This window comes from Mobula hypostoma, chromosome 9, assembly GCF_963921235.1.
Source record: "Mobula hypostoma chromosome 9, sMobHyp1.1, whole genome shotgun sequence".
Taxonomy (NCBI): Eukaryota; Metazoa; Chordata; class Chondrichthyes; order Myliobatiformes; family Myliobatidae; genus Mobula; species Mobula hypostoma.
Window position 1 is genome coordinate 35,657,319 of NC_086105.1, and position 16,186 is coordinate 35,673,504.

At 38.5% G+C, this 16,186-nt stretch overlaps 2 protein-coding genes across 2 annotated transcripts in view; one reads left to right on the plus strand and one right to left on the minus strand.

Annotated features, from left to right (window-relative positions):
• Positions 1-16,186, minus strand: part of LOC134352361 (structural maintenance of chromosomes protein 1B-like) — a 107,347-nt gene that overhangs the window by 73,330 nt on the left and 17,831 nt on the right. Inside the window, exons 6-9 of the mRNA XM_063059670.1 lie at positions 13,368-13,626; positions 9,516-9,656; positions 4,304-4,386; positions 3,435-3,642 (exon numbers count right to left, since the gene is read on the minus strand). Coding sequence (XP_062915740.1) covers positions 3,435-3,642; positions 4,304-4,386; positions 9,516-9,656; positions 13,368-13,626 — 691 coding nt within the window. The remainder of the gene's footprint in view (positions 1-3,434; positions 3,643-4,303; positions 4,387-9,515; positions 9,657-13,367; positions 13,627-16,186) is intronic.
• Positions 5,864-16,186, plus strand: part of LOC134352362 (RIB43A-like with coiled-coils protein 2) — a 55,243-nt gene continuing 44,920 nt past the window's right edge. The window contains exon 1 of the mRNA XM_063059671.1: positions 5,864-5,905. The gene's annotated coding sequence lies outside the window, so the exon portion shown is untranslated. The remainder of the gene's footprint in view (positions 5,906-16,186) is intronic.

Genomic DNA, 16,186 nt, shown 5'->3' on the forward strand with positions numbered 1-16,186 from the left:
CCCCGAACTATACAAAAGACGTATTGAAATTAAAACTAAATATGATCATCTTATAACATATCCAATTGAAAACCAACTTTTAAAAGATAGAAGCCAATTCTATATACATGAAGAAAAAAAACAGGTAAACTATTGGCTAATCAATTGAAGATCTTTATAGCTAAACAGCAAATTAAAAAAATCGCAACACCAATGGTGATTTGACAACTGACCATTTTGAAATAAATGACACTTTTAGAGAATTTTATTCTAAATTGTATAGTTCTGATTTTGTTAAAGATAATACTGCAGTGAACAATTTTTAGACCAATTAAATATTCCTAGACTTTTGGTTGATAATCGAAAGCAGTTGGATCAACCTATTTTTCAGGAGGAAATCACTGAGTCTATACATTCACTTCATTCTGGGAAATCTCCAGGACCTGAAGGATTCTCTGGAGAATTTTATCAGGCTTTTTCTCCATTGCTTATACCTTATTTATGTTCTACCCTTACTGATTCCCTCAAGGTGGGTAGGTTGCCACAGTCTTTTTATGAAGCTTCCATTTCGCTTAATTCTTAAAAAGAATAAGAATCCCACTGAATGCTCTTCATATAGACCAATCTCTTTACTCAATGTTGATGCTAAGATCCTACCTAAAGTTTTGGCCCGTAAGCTCCAGAATATTATACCTTTTACAATATCTGATGATCAGACAGGATTTATTAAAAATCGATTAGTCCCATTTTAATATCCAACGATTGTTCAATGTTATGTATTCTCCATCCAAAGAAATATCCACGGCTTTTGACCGAGTTGAATGGAATTACCTATTTAAAGCCTTAGAAAAATTTAATTTTGGGCCCAATTTTATTCTTTGGATTAAATTACTTTACTTATCTCCCTACGCTAGGGTCCTTACTAACTTTCAGAATTCTAAACCAATTAAACTCCAACATGGAACCAGACAAGGATGTCCGTTCAGCCCTTTGCTTTTTGATTTGGTATTAGAACCTTTAGCAATTGCTTTTTGAAAGTCTAAAGATATCACCGGTATCTTAAGGAAAGGTACTATTCATAAAGTTTCACTTTATGCTGATGACCTATTGCTTTTTATATCTAATGTTACAACCTCTTTACCCTCTATGTTTCTTTTACTGACTAATTTTAGCCAGTTTCTAGGATTTAAATTGAATTTATATAAGAGTGAATTGTTTCTTTAAATAATTTGCTATCAACTGATAGTAACCTTCCTTTTAAAATTGTAAGAAAACAATTTACATATTTGGGTATAACAATCACTAAGAATTATAAAGATCTATTCAAAGAAAATTTTGAAACCTTAATGAATTATGTGAAAAAGACACTTTCTAATTGGTCGCCTCTCTCTTTATCATTGATTGGTCGAATTAATTCTATTAAAATGAATATTTTACCTAAATTTATATACCTTTCTCAAGCCGTACCTGTTTTTATTCCTAAGTCTTTTTTTGATTCTTTAGATTCGATTCTTTCTTCCTATATATGGAAGAACAGAAAACCCCAATTAAATAAAGCCCACCTTCAAAAAATTAAAAAGAATGGAGGCCTTGCTCTACCCAATTATAGGTTATATTACTGGGCAATTAACATACGAAATCTTACGTTCTGGTTATATTATATTAATCGTGAGGATTGTCCAATATGGGTCCTTTTGGAAGCCAACTCCGTTACAAAACTTTCTATTATTTCTCTTCTCGGATCCTCTCTTCCTTTATCTTTAAATAAATTAACTGACAGTTTGGTGGTTACCGAGGATCTGGCTATAGTTTCGGTTTATTGAGATTTTCTCTTTCTAGTCCTACTTTTTGATTTTTTTTTAAACCATCTACGGCCGATCTGTTTTTTAAGAGAACAGGATAGATTAGGCATTAAACGATTTCAGGATTTCTTCATTGGAGGGAATCTTTCTTCTTTTGAGCAGCTCTCAGTAAAATATAACTTATCAAATACTCACTTTTTCGATATCTACAGATTAGAGATTTTTTAAGATCTAAACTATATATATATATTTCCTACCAGCCCAGATAAGAACATAATAGATGTAACTTTTAATTTGAGACCTTTTGATAATGGCTCAATATCTTATACTTATGGTCTGTTGTTGGGATTGAGAATGGTTCCTTTAGACAAAATTAAAAAAGATTGGCAAAAGGATTTACAGACTTCATTATCTGATGAGACCTGGAGGGCTATTTTCAAAATGTTTAAATCTTCATCATTATGTGCTCATCATTCCCTCCTACAATTTAAAGTGTACATAGGGCTCATATGTCTAAAGACAAGCGCTCTCTTTTTTTCACAGATATATCTCCTTATTGTGACAGATGTAATAATGGAGAGGCTTCACTAATTCATATGCTTTGGTCATGTTTGAGCCTTGAAAAATATTGGAAAAATGTATTCCAAACTTTTTCTGTACTTTCTAAAAGTTAATTTTAAGCCCAATCCTTTGACTGCCTTATTTGGTATTGCTGAGGAGCTATAATTTTGGAGCCTTCTCATTTGTGGGTACTGGCTTTTATTTCTCTTATGGCTAGGAGGGCAAGCTTGCTTAAATGGAAGGAGGTTGCCCCCTCCCATACACATGCTCAATGACTATGCGATGTTATGCCATGTTTAAATTCAGAGAAGATTCGTTGTTCGATTTCTGATTCTAATCAAGATTTTCAAATGTTATGGGGACCCTTTCTGAACTATTTTGAAAGTCTTTGAATTGTTATTAAAATATAGATCTGGGCTATTATTATAAAACACTATTTGGTAAAGTACTCTTTTTTTGTTTTCTTTTACCAACCAGCTATGTCTTGGTAGTGGGTGTAGATTTTTTTAATAATATCATTAACCATATTATTGTATTTCATAATTCAATTTATTTTATTTGATTGATCATGAATATGGGATACCATGATTATATCAGTGTGATTTATATATAGTGCATTTTGTGCTACCTTATTTTGATTTATAATAAGTATCCTTATGAATTCTGTATTTGTGTATATGAAATTTAATAAAAAATATTGGAAAAAGTAAAGGAATCCTTCCTGAACACACCTAACAAATTCTACCCCATCTAACCTCTTACACTAAGGACGTGCCAATCAATATTAGGGAAGTTGAAGTCAAATTTTCAACCTAATTGTTGAATTTCAGACTCAACATGATGTATTATTTATTTTATACTATTTTGCATTATTTTTGAAGAAATCATTTGTCTGCATGTTTTTATGGCAAAATAGCCTGATCTTGAAACTTGGACTGGCTAATACAAAGTTAAGAATTTTTTTTTCACAAATTGATCCAAATATAGAACCAATTTAACTAATCCTCTTTTATTGGAGAGGTAGAACAGGATCACTTATAATTAGCTGTGGAAATATAATTATTTATTATGTTCATATAAATTGCCACTTACCACAGAATCTGGGTACAAACGCTTTAAGCTCTCAAGTATTTCAGCTCTCCTCTGTTGGCGATGGCCTTCACGGTGATCAATCCCTGCATTCTGCAGCTCACCAGCCACCTCATTTAGTTTTTCACTGACATCATTGATACGTTGCTTAGCATTCTTTATTTCATTAATCAAGTCTTCTTCCTGGTGTTTCTGCTCAGTCAGAGAAACCCTAGTTTTGAAAGCATTTATAATTTGATGCTAGCATAAAAATCTATTGTGGTGGAGTGCACAAAGTGCAAACATGCACACTATGATTCTCTTCTATTATAGATATTGCAAATAGAGAAGAAACATCTCCTTGAAAATACACACAAATACCCTAAAGGAGGAATGTAACTGCAAATTTGACAGCTTAGTTTGTTCCTTATCAGTCACTTTTTTAAAATATAATTTCTCACTTTTCACCCTTCTTGCAATTTTAAACATGTTTGTTTTCTTACTTTTCCAGTTTTAAGGAAGAGTTCTTGACCCGAAACTTCAATCCTTGCTTCTCCCTCAACTGACGCTGCTTGACTTGCTGAATACCGAAGTCCTTCCCATTTCCTGCCTTGCTTTCACATTGTGTTGATTTTTGTAAAATTATCAGATAATTCTACATTGCCATTTACTCGGTTTATTTCAGTAAATGGATACTTTTCATTGTAAGCCAAAAAGTTTTTGAAAGACGATGCAAAAGTTTAAGATCAAGAAAATGTAATAATTTACATAATTTAAATCAGTGTTAGAATTTTCAGATTATGTAAGTCTTTGAGATAATCTGAGGGCAAAGTCTTGTAAAAGATCTATAACTCTCTCCCCATAGATGTATTTCTTTAAAGTTGAACACATACTTGCAGGTATTGATATATTCCTCAAGCTTTTCTATTCTTTTCATATAATCTTCTATTTCCAATCCCGTGTGTCTAATTCGAATCTGAAAATGAAATATGTTCATACATTAATATTTTTAATAATTTTTGAAATTTTATTATCAAAAATACCTTATTGAAATGAAATCAACCCTGCAGAGTAAAATAAAATTAAGAGGCCAATTCTGAATTTTATCACCTTTCTCTTCTTTACCATTCAGTCCCTTGATTAACACCTTATTTTAAACCAATGCAAATAATATACTAAAACGGTATTTACATACTGCATGATAACTTTTTAATTCATTCTTAGAGACTATTTTTAACATTTCTACTTTCTGTATTCAATGATATTTCATGCACATGATTCCACGGGATATCTAACACAGAAACAGGCCATTTGACTAGAACAGTATATGCCAACATCAAATCTCTTCCCCTCTAAATTTATCAGTACAGGTGTCCCCCGCTTTTCAAACGTTCGTTTTATGACATCACGCTGTTATGAAAAACCTACATTAGTTACCTGTGTTCACTAACAGAAGGTGTTTTCACTGTTACGAAAAAAGGCAGCGCGCGCCCCGAGCAGCCAAGCTCCTCCCCCAGAACTGCATTCTAGCCGGCATTGCTTAAACATGTGCCTGTGAGCATCTGTGCTTTACGTCGATTTATTTTGAGCAGCCATTAGCAAGATGAGTTTTAAGGTATCAGAAAAGCCGAAAAGAGCTCATAAGGGTGTTACACTTAGTGTAAAACTAGACATAATTAAGCCATTTCAATCGTGGTGAACGAAGTAACGACAAAGTGAGTTTGGTTTGTGGAAGTTGACGAAGATGATGTTGAAGAGGTTTTGGCATCCCATGACCAAGAACTGATAGATGAAGAGCTGATGCAATTGAATGAGGAAAGGTTAACAATTGAAACCGAATGCAGTAGCGAACAGACTGAAAGTGAAGTCGTCCAGGAACTGAACATGAAGCAACTGCGTGAGATTTTCGCTGCAATGATTGCAGAAAAGTACGACTTTAATTTTGAAAGGGTACATAGGTTTAGGACGTATTTGCAGGATGGTTTGAGTGCTTACAAATAACTGTATGATAGAAAAACGTGAGGCTAAACAGTCAAGCATACTGTCGTCCACATCGGCCACAGAAGATGACAAACCTCGCCCTTCGACATCGAGGCAGGCAGATATAGAAGAAGATGACCTGCCTGCCCTGATGGAAACAGATGACGATGAGATGATACCTCAGCATCCCATCACCCCAGTGGTCCCAAGCTCCAGGCTGCAGACCGATACATTGCCACGAAGAATGCAGTGGTGCAGCGGTGGCTGGGACGCACCCAACATATCTTCAAGAAAAAAAAGCAGAAATAAACAAGCTAATTAATTAGGTTGTTTATTTCGGCTTTTTTCTTAAAGATGTGTTGAGTGTGTCCTGGCTACCGCTGCACCACTGCATGCTTCAGAGATCGGTATTGGTCGGCGGCCCGGAGGTTGGAGACCACTGCACCACCCCAACCTCCGACGACTCAGCCTAACACACCATCATCAGTGTGCTCCGCGCTGTCTTCCCGATTCCGGTAAGTGATACTACACTGTACATACATTATTTCTACTTTATATAGGCTGTGTATTTATGTGTTATTTGGTATGATTTGGCAGCTTCATAGCTTAAAGGTTACTGGAGAGAGTGTTCCTGCCGAGAGCGCTTGCGTGAGATTTTTGCTATGGTGGATAGTGCAGCAATGATTGTAGAAAAGTACTTCTACTTTATATAGGCTGTGTATTTATCATATTATTCCTGCTTTTACTACATGTTACTGTTATTTTAGGTTTTATGCGCTATTTGGCATGATTTGGTAGGTTATTTTTTGGGTCTGCGAACGCTCACAAATTTTTCCCATATAAATAAATGGTAATTGCTTCTTCACTTTACGACATTCCAGCTTACGAACCATTTCGTAGGAACGCTCTACCTTCGGATGGTGGGGGAAAACTGTATAATCTTCTAATCCCTTCTCCCTCAGCCTTTCTTCAAATGTACCTATACTTGTTCAATCCCACCATTTACTGGTAGTCAATTCTGTGTCCTTATCGCTCTTTCTAAATTCCCTGTTAGATTCCTTCAAACTCGAAATGAATTAAAGCATTTGAAGCCTGAAGTATTTTTGAAGTGTCTCCCCTGTTAAACTGAGAGTCAAATTGCAGACTGCAAGCCTTACAAGCGATACTGAAACAAATGACCAAGTAAAAATATTTCATACCTAAAATAGATCATCTATTTTGAGTGTCGGTTGAGGATTAATGTTAGCCAGAACATTTGAAATTATTTGAGTAATGCCAAGAGCGTGAAAGGAAATATATACTTTATACTTTATTGTCGCCAAACAATTGATACTAGAACGTACAATCATCACAGCAATATTTGATTCTGCGCTTCCCACTCCCTGGATTACAAATACTAAATATTAAAAGTAGTAAAAATTAGTAAATATTAAAAATGTAAATTATAAATCATAAATAGAAAATAGAAAAATGGAAAGTAAGGTAGTGCAAAAAAACCGAGAGGCAGGTCTGGATATTTGGAGGGTACGGCCCAATCCAGGTCAGGATCCGTTCAGCAGTCTTATCACAGTTGGAAAGAAGCTGTTCCCAAATCTGGCCGTATGAGTCTTCAAGCTCCTGAGCCTTCTCCCGGAGGGAAGAGGGACGAAAAGTGTGTTGGCTGGTTGGATCGTGTCCTTGATTATCCTGGCAGCACTGCTCTGACAGTGTGCGGTGTAAAGTGAGTCTAAGGACGGGAGATTGGTTTGTGTGATGTGCTGCGCCGTGTTCATGATCTTCTGCAGCTTCTTTCGGTCTTGGACAGGACAACTTCCATACCAGGTTGTAATGCACCCTTGAAGAATGCTTTCTACGGTGCATCTATAAAAATTAGTGAGGGTTTTAGGGGACAGGCCAAATTTCTTTAGTTTTCTCAGGAAGTAAAGGCACTGCCTTCTTGGCAGTGAACTCTGCTTGGTTGGACCAAGTCAGGTCATTTATGATATTGACCCCGAGGAACTTAAAGGTTATGACCTGTTCCACTTGCACACCACCAATGTAAATTGGGTCGTGCGGTCCACTACTCCTTCTGAAGTCAACAACCAATTCCCTCGTCTTGCTGACGTTGTGGGATAGGTTATTGTTTTTGCACCATGCCACCAGGTTCTTAATTTCCTCTCTGTACTCAAACTCATATAAACACAAGAAATTCTGTAGATGTTGGAAATCCAAAGTAACATACACAAATTGCTGGAGGAACTCAGCAGGTCAGGCAGCATTTATAGAAATGAATAAACAGTTGATGGTTCGGGTTGAAAATAAATATGTCATTTGGATTTCCCTTCTCAGTACTACACTGAGATTTCTGCCTGAACTATTTACTTCAGCCTGTAGGATAAAGTTGAACCTTGGCAGAGAGGTACTATACGTAAAGCCAGTGCTGAAAAATCAATGCAGAAATATATAGCTTTGTATGCAGTCCATTACACCCATAATAGATGTGCCAGCTATTTCAGCAAAACTCAGTGTTTCTTTGTTAAAACTATTTATCTCGGTTTCCCTTAAGTATACTATAAGAACTTCAATCCAACGTACTCCATGACCTAATAACTATTGTGAAAAATCTGCATAATCTTTTACCCGATTCTGTTTCCGCATACAAAAACTAGGTTAAAATCTGAAGGAATCTTTGCCTACGCTTACTGGAAGCAATCCTGAACTTTCTCATGATACTTTAACTGATTACATCAGATCACATGCCAGTTTAAAATGTTCCTACATTGAAGGGCTGTGAGCCTGTTTTTGCAACAACTGCTTTGCAAGAATATTTTATAATTAGGAGCAAACAAGAAACTCATCCAGTGAATTATAGTGATGGGGAGTAGTTGTTGGTCTGGGATACACTGCTTGCAGGACACATGAGGGAAGGGATGGAGGGAGTAGAGAGATAAATTTTGATTGCACATTAAGTACCAATACACATAAATTACACAAGTAATCAATGCTAGCACTTAAATTTCCTACATTTATCAACAACACACTAATTTTGTATCAGAAGCCATTTTTGATGAAACAACCACTGGCACAAAAGCTCCAAATCAAATGTGGGGCATTTTGTTTATTCAAATGGGAACAGGAATTTATGGTTGGGAGAAGTTTTCTTCAGAACTTATATCGAAGGTATATTTCCATTACAGTCATCAATAGGCATTTCGTACACATGGCACATTTTTCCCCTTATTACAATATATATGAAATTCAATTTCTTTTTCTGGAATGGAACACAATCAAAGATTTTCAGGCATATGACTGGAAATTCAACTGGGCACTTCTGATCACACAATGCACTTGCAGATAGTTAGTTACTACATCAGATAAGCACCTCATGACATAATTTGTCATGAAATGCTTTACAGCACTGGCTGAGCAAAACAGACCATACTGTTCTGAGGCACATGCCATTTGATCACCAGAGTTTTCTGATAGGACAACCGTTATCTTTGCAGCAGCACTTTTTACAGGAGGCCTCCCTGAGGAAAATCTGATTTGGGCACATTTCAACCAACTTACCTACTTAATTGCAGCCTTTGGACTTCTTCCATGAACTCATCTCAATGCTCATTCCATCAAACTTAATGACCCAGTCAAAAACCTTCCACATTCAACTCTTCAACTACAATTCATTACCACAGGTGCCAATGATCCTCTGGCCTCTATCCATAACTTTGATGGCTTAACTCAAGCCTTAATTCAGTGACTTCATCCTCAATTACTCAATATCTTACACCTGTGATTCAGACAAGGTCCCACTCCTAGATATCTCATCCATTTTCCCCTGCAAGTTCCATACTGGCAGTGTACTAATGCCTTAAGTAGAAATGCAAGATATCTTTAGCCCTAATTGTTAAAAATTATTGATGCATTAACAATAAATTAATGCACTAATTAGTCTATCCATGTGTATTTTGGAGGAAATTATGAAGATGAGAATTTAGAAAAATTTAGAGATTTGGTACAGTTATTGACAAAATTATACTAATCCTAAAGTCAATATCATTTGTTTGTAATTAGTTTGCATTCATTTTCTGCATCTGAAATAATTAAGCCATAAGATGTACCTATTATGTTCATATTTCATCTACTTACTTCCAGAAGTTTATAGTTCCTTTGTTCCAGTTCCAGTTTGTCTTGATCAGCTTTCTGTTCCCATCGCAGCTTCTCTAGTTCATGAGCCACTGTAAACACCTGTTTTCTCACCAGTTCCTTCAGTTCTTTATACTCTTCCATCTGTAATACCAAATAAAATACTGTTAATAGATAAATGACATAATTACAGCAACCAACTTGCACTCAATGTCACTAAGACCGAAGAGCTGATTGTGGACTTCAGAAGTGGTATGATGAGGGAACACACGCCAATCCTTATAGAGGGATCAGAAGTGGTGTGAGCAACTTCAAGTTCCTGGGTGTTAATATCTCTGAGAATCTAACCTGATCCCAACATATCGATGTAGCTATAAAGAAAGCAATACAGCAGTCCTATTTCATTAGGAGTTTATGGAGATTTGGTATGTCATCTAGAAGTCACAAATTTCTACAGATGTAATGTGGAGAGCATTCTAACTGGCTGCATCACCATCTGGTATGGGGAGGCTACTGCACAGGATCTATGTAAGCTGTAGAGAGTTGTAAAATTGATCAGCTCCATCATGAGCACTAACCTCTGTAGTATCCACGACATCTCTGAGGACCAGTGCCTCAAAAAGGTGGCATCGATCATAAAGGACCCCTACCACCCAGGACATGTCCTCTTCTCATTGTTACCATCAGGAAGAGTGTACAGAAGCCTGAAGGCACACATTAAACTCTTCAAATCACAAATTAAAGGGAGGTTTGATTGGATCCCTCAGGAAAATTACAAAGGAAAATTCACAAACACGAGGAAGTCAGCAGATGCTGGAAATCCAAAGCAAGACACATAAAACGCTAGAAGAACTCAGCAGGTCAGGCAGCATCTATGGAAAAGAATAAATGATCATCTTTTCAGGCCGAGACCACTCTTCAGGACTGGATAATTCATAAAATGGAATGGATAATTCATTCCACTTACATGCAAGCAGAAAGATGTAAATAAAGATTTCTAGAGTCTTGATTGATCCAAAACATGTAAATTAATTCTCACCTAGTCTGTGCACGTCAGTACACTCTGATCGGTATACAGGTGTCCCCCGCTTTTTGAACATTCGCTTTACGAAACCTCACTGTTATGAAAGACCTACATTAGTACCCTGTTTTTGCTTTCAGAAGGTGTTTTCACTGTTATGAAAAAAATCAGCGCGCGATAAAAGGCAGCGCGCGCCCTGAGCAGCCGTTCTCCACCGGAGTCGGAACGGCATTGCTTTAACATGAGCCTGTGAGCAGCCATTTGCAAGATGAGTTCTGAGGTATTGGAAAAGCCTGAACGAGCTTGTAAGGGTGTTACACTTAGCATAAAACTAGACATAATTAAGCATTTTGATCATGATGAACGAAGTAAGAAGAACGTGAGTTTGGCTTGTGGAAGCTGATGAAGATGATGTTGAAGAGGTTTTGGCATCCCATGACCAAGAACTGGTAGATGAAGAGCTGATGCAATTGGAAGAGGAAAGGATAACAATCGAAACCGAATGCAGTAGCGAAATGAACGTGAAGCAATTGCGTAAGATTTTCGCTGCAATGATAAAGTACAACTTTAATTTTGAAAGGGTACGTAGGTTTAGGGGATATTTGCAGGATGGTTTGAGGGCTTACAAAGAACTGTATGATAGAAAAATGCGCGAGGCTCAGCAGTCAAGCAAGCCTTCCACATCAGCCACAGCAGACGACGAACCTCGACCTTCGACATCGAGGTCGGCAGTCATAGGAGAAGATGAGCCACCTGCTCGAATGGAAACAGACGACGATGAGATGACACCCCAGTGTCCCACCACCCCAACACCCAGGCCCCGGACAGATACCGACTCTTGGAGAATGCAGCAGTAGCCGGGACACACCCAGCACATCTTTAAGAAAAAAGCCGAAATAAACAAGCTAATTAATTAGGTGCTGCCCGTCATGTAAATGTTGGCCCAGATCAGAGGTGATGCAATCGACAATCGGCACTGATCTGGGCCGACAATTACGTGTCGAGCAGCACCTAATTAATTAGCATATTTATTTCGGCTTTTTTCTTAAACATGTGCTGTGTGCCTTCCGGCTACCGCTGCATGCTTCGCGGCAAAGTATCAGTCGGCGGCCTGGAGGGTGGGGGCCACTGCACCACCCAGCCTGCGACGACTCAGTCTAACACACCATCACCAGTGTGCTCTGCGCTGTCTTCCCAATTTGTAAGTGATACTACACTGTACATACATTATTTCTATTTTATATAGGCTGTGTATTTTTACGTGTTATTTGGTATGATTTGGCAGCTTCATAGCTTAAAGGTTACAGCAGAGAGTGTTTTTGCCGAGAGCACTTGCGTGAGATTTTCGCTTCAGAGAACAGTGCCAGCAATGATTGTGGAAAAGTATTTCTACTTTATATAGGCTGTGTATTTATCATATCATTCCTGCTTTTACTATATGTTACTGTTATTTTAAGTTTTATGTGTTATTTGGCATGATTTGGTAGGTTATTTTTGGGTTTGCGAACGCTCACAAAATTTTCCCATATAAATAAATGGTAATTGCTTCTTCGCTTTACGACATTTCGGCTTACGAACCGTTTCATAGGAACGCTCTACCTTCGGATGGCGAGGGAAACCTGTATTGACAAAGGGCTAGAAAACAGGAATTGGAAAATTTCACCCATCCATTGCAAATTAGGGGCCATCAAACCAAAGACCCCAATTATGAGATTTCTCATGCGCCAGAGATCTTAATTAGCAAAATTATAAAATGCAAATCTCAGAACCATTCTTTTTCTCACAAACCACAAGATAAAGGAGCAGAATTGGGCTACCCAGACCATGAAATCTGCTCCGCTATTCAATCACGGTTCTTTTATTATCCCCTTTCAACCCCATTCCCCAGCCTTCTCTTTGTAACATTTGGTACTTTTATAATCAAGAACCTATCAACTGCTGATTTAAATATACCCAATGATTTGGCCTCCATGGTGAATTCTGCAGATACACCACCCTCTGGCTAAAGAAATTCCTCCCCAGCTCTATTCTAAAGGGACATCCTTTTATTCTGTGGCTGTGTTCTCTGGTCCTAGACTTTCCCACTACTTGAAACATCCTCTCCATATTCATTCTATTTGGGCCTTTCAATATTGGGCATGTTTCAATGAGATATGCGTGTTGCTTGAATTTCCAGCATCTGCAGAATTCCTGTTGTTTTTATTCACCTTTGTAGCTTTTCCAATACCAAAACATCCTTCCTCAGATATGGGCCCAGAACTGCTCACAATTCTCCAAATGTGGCCTGACCAATATCTTATAAAGCCTCAGCATTATATCTTTGCCTTTGTGTTCGGGTTCTTTCCATATTAATGTTACCATTGTATTTGTCTTTAATTATCCACAAATGCCCTTTGGACACCTGGATTATGCTCTAGATGACAAGTAAAAGCCTTCAAATGCTAGAAAACTGATGAAGGGTGACTGGCCTGAAATGCTAGCAGTTTCTCTCTGGAGATGCGGCCTGAATAACTGAATATTTCCAGCATTTTCTACCTTAATTATGGTCAGACTTCCAAAGGAACAGAAAAGGCTACTTTTCTCTGCATTTATGTGCAGCCAAACCCCAGGCCCTCTCCACCATCTCCATCTTAGCTCACAGTAGCAACCACCAGATTTTTCAGTATACTAGAGCAGTACAACCTCACCTTGACCCTAAAAAAAATAAGACAGTTGAAGAGGCTATTAACAAATGAAATCTCAGAATGTACGAGCTAATTTGCTTGAAGGAGGAAATTTAGGAGTCAGTGGTGTAAAGAGCATTAAATGTTATGAGAACAGGCAAGAAAACTTACTTGGCTCTCTTCCAGTTCCATGCTGTGACCTCTGCTGCTGAGTTCTGCTTGTATCTTTTCCTCATATTCTGCCAACAGTTTATTCAGGTCTTCAAGTTCTGATTCCAGATCCTTCACCTCTTGCTGGTGTTTGTTGTGTTGTTTTTCACTGTTTTTCATAGAATTTTTAGCCATCTCAACCTTCTTAATAAGGTGCCTTGTATTCTCCTTAGCTTTTATGTAGCTGGGCCGCCTCTCGTTCAGATTAGATTCATGAGCTCTAGTGATGGGATATAAAATTGATACAGCCCTTCATTTAGTGACATATATCATAATCCCTAAACAATGAGAAGACTTGCAAATGTATCAATCCTAGTCTGACACTGCTCTAAGGCACTCAGTAATACAAACTAATCTTTAACCAGACATACTGTACACAATTTCAACAACTGCCAATTTTCACCAACTAGCTCCATGCTGTAAAACAAAATGTTTCAACCCACCCACTCCCCATACATGAAGGGACTAGTCCATGTAGTTTATGTTCACTGACCAATACCCCTTCATCGCCATTCCTGGTGCACCCTGTTCTACTGGAAGTGGTTACAGTATGCTGCAGCGAGAGGACACACCTTTGAAAGTCCTGCATACTTACTTCACATCCATTAATTCTCAAACACAAGCACAGAAAACCTGTTAGTTGCAACAGTCCATGTACTCCCTGTATTGAAAATCACATGAAATCTTTGTACTGAAATCTCTTTCTTATTATGATTAAGATGATTCTGGCAGTAATCTTTGAAAGCATCTTTAACCAGAAGATCAACTGCATGATTCGACTTCATCTAATCCCAAGGTTTACATCAATACAAATACCAGTTTTCATCCAAATCAACTTGACATGGAATCAAGGAGAGATTAAATGTAGAAGAGGTTTTAGGGCAAATCAACAACCTGGCTGTCAGAAAGATTTGTGCTCAGGAACCTACCAATCCTTAGTCAGGTGTTATAGCACTTTTTGTTTTAGGCATCCGTTAGTCTCGTGAGACCATGGATTTGCGCCTTGGAGGGTTTCCAGGGCGCAGGCCTGGGCAAGGTTGTACAGAAGACCGGCAGTTGCCCATGCTGCAAGTCTTCCCTCTCCATGCCACAGATGTTGTCCAAGGGAAGGGCACTAGGGCCGATACAGCTTGGCACCAGTGTTGTCGCAGAGCAATGTGTGGTTAAGTGCCTTGCTCAAGGACACAACATGCTGCCTCAACTGAGGCTCGAACTAGCGACCTTCAAATCACTAGACCGATGCCTTAACCACTTGGCCACGTGCCAACACGGTTACAGCACATTTACACCGTAAAGTAACATCTACCCAGTAAGTGAAGAAATGTCCAGGATTGTGTTTGTACAGAAAGCAAGACATTTTTCATCTAGTTAACTCTCATTAATGAAGATGGGGAAAATTTAATCAAACGACAATCCATCAATTCATGGTTCATACAGACCATCCCATCTTTTTGCAGCTACCATCAGGCAGGAGGTACAGAATCCTGAAGTCCCACACCATTCAGTTCAACTACAGCTACTTACAATACAAATACCTATGTCAGGATGCTGTTCATCGACTATAGCTCCGTATTTAATACCATCATTCCCACAATCCTGATTGAGAAGTTGCAGAACCTGGACCACTGTACCTCCCTCTGCAACTGGATCCTCGACTTCCTAGCCAGAAGACCACAACCTGTGTGGATTGGTGATAACATCTCCTCTTTGCTGACAATCAATGCTGGTGCACCTCAGGGGTGTGTGCTTAGGCCACAGCTCTACTCTCTCTATACCTGTGTGACTAGGTATAGCACAAATAGTGGGTGTCCTTAATGATGGATGCCATTTTCTTGAGGCACTGGCTTTTGAAGATGTCCTTAATGGAGGGGAGTGTTGTGTTTATGATGAAGCTGAGAGTTGTGGCTATGATGAAGCTGGCTGAATCTACCTCCTTCTGTAGCCTCTTTCAATCCTGAGCACTGAAGCCTCTACTAGGCAGAGTAGAGAAGTGGGCTAAACGTGCATTCCTAAAGTACACCTGTGTTGATTGTCAGCAAGAATCCCCTCTGTGGCTCAGAAGGAGATGGGGGGGGGGGAGTGGAGTGTAGTAGTGATAACATTCCCTAGTGACCATGGTCTCCCAATGAGGAAGCAAGGATCTAGTTGTTGAGGGAGGTATAGGGGCCCAGTTGTTGAAGCTTGTTAATCAGAACTGAGGGGATGATGGTGTTCAACACCAAGCTTTAATCAATAAACAGCAACCTCATATAGGCATTGCTGTTGTCCAGGTGTTCCAAATCTAAGTGGACAGCCAATGAGTCCTCCTGAGTCCCCAAAGCCATTAATGCCATTTATAAGGTATGTCAGGATGGAGTATCATGAAATAATCAGCACATATGGGTTCCTACAGTTCCAACAACTCTCAGGCAGCTTCACAATCAGGAATATTTGAATTGTACTTCACCCACCATCATAAATAATATTTGCCCCCTCTGACAATGCACCAAGGCTGCAGTAAACTTACAAGTGCTCGACATCTGTGCAAACACTGCCACTTGCAGGTTCCCCTCAAGTTAAGGACCAACATGATTTCATCATCAATGATCAAACTTCAAGAGCTCTGTCTTGAAGAGCACTGTGCATGTACCATGCAAGAATTTAATTTGGTGGTTCACCACTATTTCAATGGCAATAAGGATGGGTAGTACTAAGAGCTGGCATTGTTGACAATGTCCAAATGAATAAAGATATTTAATGTAAGGATCCATATTAGAGGTGATTTCAAATGAGCAACACAC